The sequence below is a fragment of the Apteryx mantelli genome, chromosome 28, assembly GCF_036417845.1.
Source record: "Apteryx mantelli isolate bAptMan1 chromosome 28, bAptMan1.hap1, whole genome shotgun sequence".
Lineage (NCBI taxonomy): Eukaryota > Metazoa > Chordata > Aves > Apterygiformes > Apterygidae > Apteryx > Apteryx mantelli.
The window spans coordinates 1183032-1194203 of NC_090005.1; the positions used below are offsets into that span (position 1 = coordinate 1183032).

The 11172-nt window shown below is 34.5% G+C and overlaps 1 protein-coding gene across 1 annotated transcript; it reads left to right on the forward strand.

Annotated features, from left to right (window-relative positions):
* Positions 1–1178: 1178 nt before the first annotated feature.
* On the forward strand, positions 1179–8336 carry KRT222 (keratin 222). The gene is made up of 6 exons (XM_013946386.1): positions 1179–1274; positions 3016–3144; positions 3915–4135; positions 6012–6088; positions 6798–6909; positions 8123–8336. Exons 1-6 carry the CDS (start codon positions 1179–1181, stop codon positions 8334–8336), a joined length of 849 nt encoding a protein of 282 aa, XP_013801840.1.
* Positions 8337–11172: the final 2836 nt, after the last annotated feature.

The following is an 11172-nucleotide window of genomic DNA, read 5'->3' on the forward strand; positions in this document are numbered from 1 at the left end:
ATATTCTTATTTGGAGCCTAAAAATGCATTCTATTTCGTGAATAGAATACACCATCTACTTTTTACTGAAAACTGAATTTTTTACTAAATACCTGATTTTTCCCATGACTGAAAAAAGCTTTGAAAATCGGTAATGGCAGTTCTTAGTAGACAAGATCATTGAGATTGTAACTAAACAGCAGTTACAATAAACCAAAAGATCAAGAATTATTTGCAGAAAGCACAGAACAGCAAAGAAACAACCTATACCTTCTACCTCCCTGGTAGCTCTCAAAAAACGTGTAAGGATCTTACATGATCTGCATATACTGTGAAGCGAACACACTAACACGACGAGGCAAAGAGGTACTTGTAAACGCCTTCAGAAACAAAACAGACACTTTTTTTGACCACAGTTCTTTGTTTTAAGTGCCAGTTCACCAGAGAGTCTTTGCGCTCTGCCGAAGGGAAGCCAACCCCCCTGCCACAAGGTGCAGGAGCATTCTGTACCATTAGCAGTGCTCGTTTATCTTCCTCTTTTTGTGTTCCTAGCCCATAGAAACATAGAAACGTTGGCTGCAAGGATGTCTAAAAGTCCAACACTCTTTCTAAGTGGGATAATCACCAACACTGGATTAGGTCAGCCACACCTTTGCCCAGATGAGTCTTAAAAAACTTTCAAAGATGGAAATTTGGCAACGTCCCTAGATAACCTGTGCTTCACAACCCTCCTGGTGAAGGCACATTCCAGCAGCATTGACAGCACTATGGGTGGACAGCTGGAACACCGTTCCCTTCCCTTGCGTTCTATGATTGCACTCTCACGCTATGCAGCTGTAATTTTGTTTTTTGTTTTTTTTTAATCTCTTAACTTCCAAAATTTTAGGTTGTAAAAAATAAAAATTACAGTGTAACAAAAACATAAAGACGTTGTATGTATTTGTTTCTGCACATTTTTAGGTATTATCATGTTAATCACTGCAAAAGTGATAGATATTTGTATTACTAAACTTATTTTTTAAAAACAATTGCAAAGCTCTGACCTTCCAGTGCTTCTTCAAAAACAGAGCTCTGCAGCTTTAAAATCTGCCTGTACTTTCTCTCGCGCTCTGTTCTCACTGCAGGCACTGAAGGCTCTGCAGCAGCCGGCTCATCCTATCAATAAGGTTCAGTTAGCCAAGGTGGAGGATGGGAAGAGAATGGAACTGTCCCAGCTCCTCAATGAGATCAGGGCAAACTATGAAACGCTCATCACCAGAAATCAGATAAAGACCATCATCTCAACAAGGACCCAGGTAATGACTTCATACAGACACGCACCTTCCACAGTAAGGAGACAATCCTTGTCTATACAATTCCTGCCTCAGTCTCCATGAGGTACAGTATTTCCTTTTCAATGCAGCGTATTATTGGGGAAGGGATTTTGATTTTACTGCAGTAAGACTTGAACTAGAAGATAAGGAAATATGTTTTGTCTAGAGTATGAAATTCACACTAAAGGAATACTGTGTAATGCATCTGGATGTTCTTCTGTACCTGCAACGGTGATATTGTGGTGATTTAAAAAATGATGACATATGCAGTAACATGCATAGCTCCATTTAGTTATCCCAAAGGAAAAGAGTATCTTGGAAATCAAAGAGATTGTACAGAAGCCATTTATACAAAGAAGGCTTACAGTTTTTAGCACCTGTATAAAAGAAAACTGTATCTTCTCAAGAACTATTTTATATTGTTCTCAGTAAAACTGTCATACTTTTCAGCAAATATTATTTGTTCTTTCATGTAGATTTATTAAAGGTTATCAACACACAGTGCTACTATTATAAATTTACATATAGAACATCTCTAAAACACAACTGGACTTTAATAAAATGGAAAAAAACATTTACAACCATCAAATGCCAGGAAATTCAGGCTGAAAAATAGGTATTATATCACCCTGTTGTACATAAGGATTGCAGAAATTCTAGGCTTTTTTTTTTTTTTTTTTTAAACCAGGCCAGAGTATCTACTACAAGCTGGCTAATCTACACAGTACTCCAATGACACAAAGCAGCCATAAACTAGATAGTTAAGCCAAGTTCACATTTGTGTTTGGAACAAAGCAGCCAGTCTACTGATATAATCTGGTCTCATAAATTCTGCAGTACCTAGCCACAAAAGGACAAGCAAAGAATACTGAGCTGAAGAGTGTTCACTTGTGGATTAACCAAATGTAGATTTTTCACCAAAATAATGACCTGATAAAATTACAATAGGTTAGTATATTACAAAAAAAAAAAACCAAAAAAAACCCTTGTTTTATTTTACTTGCTTACTAAGACCTGAACTAAAGACTTTATTTCCTTAGAGTTGACGGCATCACAAGAACCCATATAAAGCAGTAAAATATGCAAAAGAGCATGTACGGTTTCAAGTGCTTATGACATCCTCACCATTTGCAGTAAAATCCAGAACTGTAAAGGAAAATTTTCATCAGCAAAATAATCATTCTAGAAGCCCAATGCATTAGCATATTGTCTGAATCACAGATTACCTCAAATCTGAAGTGACCCCACATGAGCTCAAGATGGGCTTAAAAAAATATTTTAATGAGTTAAAAAATACATTTTCTTGCAAATGCAATAAACTGTTGTTTATTTATTTTTCTTTTTTTAGAATAAGCTTCAGCCTTATCTGTGGCAAATCATCTCAGATAATATGTTAGATCAATTCAGTTTAAGTTTATTAATCCCACTACAACTGGGGGCCCACTTTTCCCACTGTACATGTGAATAACAGGTTGCTTCACTTCTGAATTAGGTCACATTTAACATGGCTATGAGCATACATATGGAGAGCACACCAACTTTTTCCTTCCCACGCAGCAGTGTAGGGGGTTCCTCACTATACTGTACATAAAAGATTAATTCATCACTACTAGCTCTACCAAATTTATATGAATCTAAAAAAATCGCAATTAGAGATTTTTATGTATTTTATTTTCATTGTTTAAATATTTTAACACTGTTATCTTTTTTATATCTACTGTAGCTAGAAGAAGCTACAATTAAAAGAATGGACAGAGATGCAGAAGCATTAAAGGCAGCCAGAGCAGAGCTCAGTGAAGCCAGACGGCAGTGGTACCATATGCAAATTGAAATTGAATCTCTCCATGCTGTGGTAAGCATGGTAAAATGATACTTGAAATCTCCCGGAAAAAATAAATGTTTTTCTTGATGTAAACTACTCCATAATTCTGCATATGAGACAATCACATCCACTATAAAGTGGAAACGAAAAAAAAACAGAAATAGCTTTGCCTTGGATTTTCAGCTCATCACATAAATCACTAACCAACAAACAATAACCTTATCAATTGCTAATGTTTAAGACTATCCAATCTTTTGAATCAGAATCTGTCATTCAATATAATACAACTTATTTTTTCACTCCTGCCAAACATACACTTGCCTGATATTCCCCTGTCAAGTTCCCAGTTATTCTACTGAACCAATTCAGACCATGTTCACTGTTATAACTTTTTGTGAATGTATGGCTCAAATTTATCAATACATTCACGATAGAACATGTCAGCGATTTATTGAATTTGGTAACATAGGATACAAGAGTGCACAGACCGCTCAGTTCGTGTATGACACCGAGCTGGCTATCATTTTAACCACACAGGCAAAATCAGTGACCTGTGAAATCAGTGGTAGTGAATTGCTGGTAAAACAAAAGGCTAAAAAATTTTTTATTCTATCTTGAATCATTACACATTTTAGAGGGAAAATTCTCAGCAAAAGTTTTATCTTAAAAGCTTTACTTCTGTTGCTAAAAAGAGTCTTAAAAGAACCGGTTTAAAAATACTGTCTGATTGTTAATTAAGAGCCTGTATAACATCTTTACACATACTTTCTAAATCTTAAAATATGAGTTAAATTTAACAGGAAAAGGGTTTGGAACGTTCACTGCGTGCCACAGAGCAGCAGTACCATATGCAACTTCAAAATTTAGAAGCTGAGATTGAAAGTTTAGAGAAAGAGCTACAGGAAGTGAGAAGAGGTATTGAGAAACAGCTTCAAGAGCATGAAATTCTGCTGAACACTAGGATGAAACTGGAGGAGGAAATAGCAACATATCGCAGTCTGCTTGAGCAAGAAGAGAACAGGTATTTGTTGCATAGAGAAAGAATACTCGAATTCATCTTCCATTTCAGAACTCCTCATTGAAATAATCATCAGAGTTGTAATTACATGAACCAATCATTAAAAAAATTACATGCATATTACAGTATAAAATCCTTTTAAATGTTTTCATTTTATCTTATATGAATATGTATATATACTCATATATATACACATACATACTCAAAAAACAATATATTAAATGATTTCATAAACAAGCTCCAAGACACTAAAATGTATCTTTGATAAAGCCTGAAGCATTTCTCTGTTTTTTATGTTTATATTTAGGCATGTTACTGGTTTCCTTGAATTTAGCTTTTAGACTGTCTACAAACAATTTGGGTTCCAACCACAGCAACTGTGAAAATCATTTAATACTCACCAATTTGTAATGAAAACGCTGTATTTTCATTGTATATATGTTCATAAACAAGAGTTTAAATATATATATATGTTTAGACTAATATATTACTAAACATTTGCTTCAGGGCGTCTTTCACATAATTACACATATTGGATGTAATTCATTGGTAGTATTTCACTGTCACTTCAATGAACTTATAAAAGCATAAAAAAGCAAAAGCAAATTAGTCAAAACTTGTAAATATTGTTTTGTGCTGTAATAATGTACTATCTAGCTTTAACTCTTTGAGAAAAGAACATTGCGTAATTGCAATTGCCTACACAAGTTAATCTTTGCAGGTCGTCTTTGACACATATACACTACCTTGCTTTTATATTAGAATGATCCTTTGCAAGCTGCTATGAAAAAGTGAATTCCCTGCAGTCATCAAAACTCATCTAGCAAATTGCAAGGACAATGCATAACAAAGGCAAGACACAGGTTTACATGTCATGTAAACAGAACAAACATTAATGGAACTCTCATGATAAAAAATAAGGGCTTTCTCTTTCCTAATTTGCAAAAAAACTTGGCAGGAAAAGACGACTCCACATTTTTGCAACACAGAATATCTCCACATTATATTGCAGATAACCATAAGATTACTGCATCCTCACTCAAAGCACTGCATGTTAACGTAGGCTTTGTATCATGTTAACTGCTTGACAGTTTGTTTGTCTCAGACCATCAATGAAGCAAGCCCATATGCATGAAATTCTGTCAGAAGTTCATATCTCATCACACCGTGGATATCCATTTGCATGTGAAGTTTCTATTACCCAATATCATTCAGTGTGTTGAGTCACGCAGTTAGGAGGATTTACACTAGGATACTGTTAAAGAATATGCCTTTGAGTGACGCTTTCCCTTGGTTCCAACTCATCACGGCTGCCCCTTTCTCTCCCTGCTGCACAAATACCAGGCACAAGAGCGGCAGCAACACAAATGTCAACAACAAAGAGCAGAAGGAAAAGGCAAGATACCATGTCCTGCACTCAGCACTTGTATCTTAACAAAACCAGCGCACTCTTCCGAGAGCTTTCAGTGGGATGTTGCCTCCCTCAGCCATCTCTAGAGAAAATACAGGGTTTCAGCCCAACAACCTCACGCACGTCTGCGCAATGGCATTCCAAACAGGGGGGCAGTTTCCTATTTAATACTTACAACTCTGTGAGAACATATACAACTCAGTCTTCATGAGATTAAATAGCTCTTCCTGGCAAACAACAAACTGAGAAAAAAATGAGAAAATAATGATGAAATATACACAGAAATTTTCACCAACTTTCTTTGGTTCTACACTCAAAATATAAGAAATCCTAACAAATAGCTACTACAGTCAACCAGAATTTCTCATGGTTCTTGCATTTTTTAGACTTTCCCCAGTTGCTCATAATACAAGTTGTGGATTAAAATAATTCAGTATTAGTTGATTGTAATGATTTTTACTTTTGCAGGTTTCGTTGTTCTATATCTGACCAAAAGGATGACAAAAAACCTACCACTAGCAAGATCGCCTTTACCCTGCCTTCAAGTGAGTTTTTTTTATAAACACTCTTTCCCCACCTGAGTTTCTTGAACAGTAAATCACATACTTGTTTTTCATAGCAAAATCAATACAATACTAAAAATTTGCAAGCCAAATTCCAATACTGCATTAAAGTATATTAATGCATCCTCACATCAGATATCAACATGCATACTGGATTCTGTATTTAATTATCATATAGTTAGGAAATAATTTTTTGATTTCTCAGTTTCAGATATATTGCCATATGTTCCAGTCTACCTTTAAAAAACAGTTATATACTGGCTCTAGACACAGGTAACACCAAAAATATATACATATATATAGAGAGAGAGAGCTCACTTATCTCTAGGCAAGGCCACAGAATATACCCAGATTTGGAAGGGAGGGCACACTGATATATCATTTTGTACCAGAAACTTGTTTGCCAGAGTTTAATTTGTATAGAAAAGGGCATAGAAAGCAGCACTACTATTCTCCAAGAAAAGGCAGAAAATGCTTTTCTTATACGACTGTATATACCAGATGATCTGTTAGAAGATACAACATTTAACTGAAAGACTACAGCCCCTGAAGGAGGTTCCTAACTACTGAAAAATTACCGGCTATTATAATAGGATCTTTTTCTGGTATAGCAGGAGGAAAAATACCTCCAGTTCCTGTGCCCTGACCTTATTTTTCTCCATGCCTTGTATATCTGCATTTTCTTTTATAGATGGCGTAAAGAAGCATGATATCGAGAAGGTGGAATTGGTGTCAAAACAAGCCATGGAAATATTAGATGGAAATATTATGAAGGAAAGTGCTGAAGCTCATGGCACTATACAGTAAGATAAACATGAATTTAATAAAATAACAAGTATAAGTAAATGGTGGGCACTACTTCTCAGTACCCTGACTTCTCCTTTTATTGGTATGCTATATCATTTTCATAGAGCAAAGATGCCCCAGAGTAAGTTATATTGACTGGCATGTTACTAATAAACTAAATTTTAAAGCCCTTTTCATTAGCATTTATTTAATAAGCTAATGATATCATAATGATGCTTCTAATTGGTAATTTCTATTTCTGACAAGAATGAAACTATTCATAATTCAGTTAGTTAAGGCTAAAAGAGATCATACCATGTTTGCAAAGTCCCTCTAGGGCATATTTATATTTATGCATGTAAATTCAGGAAACTTCAAACTAGGTTCCTTGGTGGGCATGTGAAAGCCTGTTTAGTACATATTATTCATCTTAATTTGCTTCACTCATGTTAGATTGCATCATTCTTCTGCTCTTTAAGTTCTTTTGTATACTAGCATCTAACATAACATTTAATATAAATCGTAGTGTACCATGTCACTAATATTTAACTATAATTACCTGCTGAAATCATGTAGAAATTCTTATTAAAAATAGATGCCATCATATGGTCTAACATACACATTCCATACATGAAGCTTATTTTCATACATAATTTTGTGCATCTTATACAGATAATTTAGATACAGATCCTGAAATACACTTATAGGATTAAATCAATACTTGGGATATTTTGGTGCCTAAATATCACTGAAGCAGCTGAACCTTCACTTCTCCGTATTTTAATTCTGCCTTTTCTTTTTACTGTGGATCTACATTCTGAGGTTTGGAACTAGAATTAGATTTTTCACCTTCCTTTTTTGAAGGCTTTTGGATGCACGAATTTTGTCCTGCCCACTATAGTACAGCGGCTTCTTACTAACAAGTTGAGGTTGTATTACAAACTTTCTCCTCGGCAGCAAGCTGCCTGATGCGGTTAGAGCAATGGTTTTCTTTTTTTTAATCCATGTTCACTTAAAGTACAAAAATCCAAATATAAGGAAATCTTGCCCTTTATTTAGCTTTCCTGAGAATGCAGCTGTAAAAAAAAAAAGAATTCTGGTGTCTCAGAACCTAACAAAATAACTTGACACTCTATTAAGCAATTTCTCATTACATTTTAAAAGCAGTCCTGAACATACGCATTGCATAACACCTAAAGGATCACAAATACGTTTGCTTTATTGTTTCAGGACAGAAAAAGTGGATGAAGTTATCAAAGAATGGGAAGGCTCCTTCTTTAAGGACAACCCTCGCTTAAGGAAAAAATCAGTTTCATTGCGCTTTGATCTCCACCTAGCAGCAACTGATGAAGGATGTTTACACACTAAACAGAAAATGCTCCCAGACATTGAAGTCAGGCTGGTAATGAGGAGGTCTTGCAGTATTCCTTCCATCAAACCGTGACCTACAGCAAACTAACCCAAAGTTCGTTTGTAATGGGCTCTGGAAAAAAAACTGTAGAGGGACTTACATGGCCTCTGTCTGTCTTGCTACAACTATAAAACCTTACCAAGTATGTACTTTGACTAATAAAATAAAAATGTGCAAGTCTTTTAAAGGAAAGGGAGAAGGACAAGGGAGTCAGATTTTGAGAATCTAACTTCTACTAGTTTTTTACTCTGGGTATGGTCCTTTAATTTTCTCATTATTATTGTTACTTTGTAGTATTTCATTACGTATTTAAGAATTAAACTATAACTTTATACCTTGACATATGCTGTCTTTGTAAAAGAGAAACTGTTTTCTCTTTCTGGAAATGAGAACTACATATTTCATTCCCATAATTATTCAATATTGCATACTCATAATGACTGATGAAACCTTGTAATAGTTTATACCACAAGTGTCATACTTATTGAAATGAATTTTAAAACATTTTCTAAAAACAAAAAACTATATGCAAAGATGCTCTTAAAATACATAAAATGTTAAAAATTATTTTCTTCTAAAAGTGGCTGATATTTTTAATCTTTTTTTTTAAGGAAGTAACTGATCAAAAATTTATTTCCATTATATAATCATACACACATTTCTTAAAAGGGTTGTTACAAAAGAATAATATTTAGCCATATTATCCCACTGATTTTTAAGCAGTAATTTCCACTGAAAATCAATTGCTCTCTTATTTGTCCATGTATACCTCTACTATAACTTTCTTAGCCATATTAAGTAAAATTACACCCTTGAATTGTTCAAATTTAAGGAGTCAAACATTTTTAATACTGGTATTTAATTTATCTCACAAATTACAACAATGTGAATTCAAACAACTTCAGCAAATTCCCCTTTTGAAAAATCTTGTAGGTAAGTTATGCTCTTGATCTAGTACATATAACAAATGATTATTATGCCAGAGTACATCTATTATAGCTTCACCTAAACGGACAAAATAAGGTCTATATATTTAAGGTAAAATTCTGCCATACGGATTAGGTACCCCCACTACTATTCAAAGTAGCTTTGGTCAAATACAAAGTACAGTAGATGATCTTACATCTTTACACAGAAAAAAAACAGAAACAAAACTCAGACATTTTCTTTATGAGGTCAAAAAACAAATTTCAAATAGAATCATATTAAGACACAAATGACTGTTGATGAAGGTTTTTAAGAGGCACTGATGCCACAAACTAACTCAATCTAAGTCATAGGGATAGCAGGGGTTGAGAATCTAGGAAAACCACATACAATATTTACTGGATCCATGGTAGCATGTAAAAATTTATTTGGGGTGTCAGTAACTGCCTTATTACTTATGGCATGTGTAACAAAAACTGATACTGCAAATTTTTCCAGTATTAAGTTATGCTTCTATCTTTTGTTAATGGTACGAACAATGCATTTATACGGCCCACAGTTCTGTATCTACTGTATAAAGCTGGCTAAGTATCAATAACCTTAATATTGATCTGGTGTTGTTAATACTTGAGTATTTGGCATCTTGAATGTAATAGCCTGCCATTGCATTTTCACTATGCAGTGTTTCTTTGTGCTTATGCTATGTACATTTTACAATACTTGAATTTGAACTAAGTTTTAATTGCTTTAAGGCACTTTAAACAGAGATATGAATTTACCAAAGTAAACGATAGTACTACGATAAAAAGTAATAAAACTGAGTTTGCCCATGCATATTTTGTGAGTTTAATATGTATATCTTAAGAAGAAAGGAGTAACAGAAAAATAGCAATAAATACAATAAAAAGTCAATAAGAAGAAATCTGTAGCACTGCAGCTGAGTGTTTTTTAAAGCTCTTCTCTACAATTACTAAGTCCCAAATTTCCTAAGAATCTTTATCATAACATGTAGGGTGTGTATCCTTCTTGGACAACAACAATTATTCTTTTCTGGTACATCCAGTAACCCTGACTAGATCTCAAGTACTTTGTTCTGAGCTCTGCACAAAAAAAGAACAAAGACAGCATCTGGCAGACAAAGTTTACCATCTAAAAGATAGCAGACAAGCAGAAATAAATTGCAAGTAAGTACGTGTCTTTTACCACTGGGTGTTTGGCTTACTCTCTGAACCACAATACTTCTTGTGTTTTTAGCTTATCTAGTGCAACTCTAGAGTTTTCCCTAATGATAGAAGCCCTTCCCAGCATAATACAGAACACACATCTGACCCAACCTTGCAATACAATGTACACGTTATTTTAAAAGAGAAGAATTACTGTTTATCTATAGTAATCATCCTGACCTGGAAAACTAAGTACATAGAAAAAATGTTGACTTTATTGATATACATTATTTTGTCCATACAAGGGCCTGACCTCACAGTTTCTGAAACCATATCCCTGACTTTAATGACAGTGTAACTTCATCATGAGCTGTCCCGTGAACGAGAAATTTATTTCACCTACATAAAGTTCCCATTATATACCACTGAACTCAACTGCTCATAAAATACACAACTCCTGTCTGATGTGTGAAACAACTGGGATAAACCCTGTTATATTTTATGATCACAAAAAGTGTCCGTGACAATGGCAGGCGGGCATAGGAAAAAGAAGTATGCACAACAATATCTTGCCCTGATTTTAGGGCACTTTAAAGTTGAATTTAAAAATGCAATATGGATGCATGGTACTATGGCAAAGAATTCTTCACTGCTAAGAGACTAATTAAATTCAGACAAGCTGGGCTGTTACCATCTAATACCTGCAAATGTCTGATGTAAAAATGAGTTTGATTGCCTCAACCTACTTTCCACTGAATATATGTCCTCATTACAAAGTT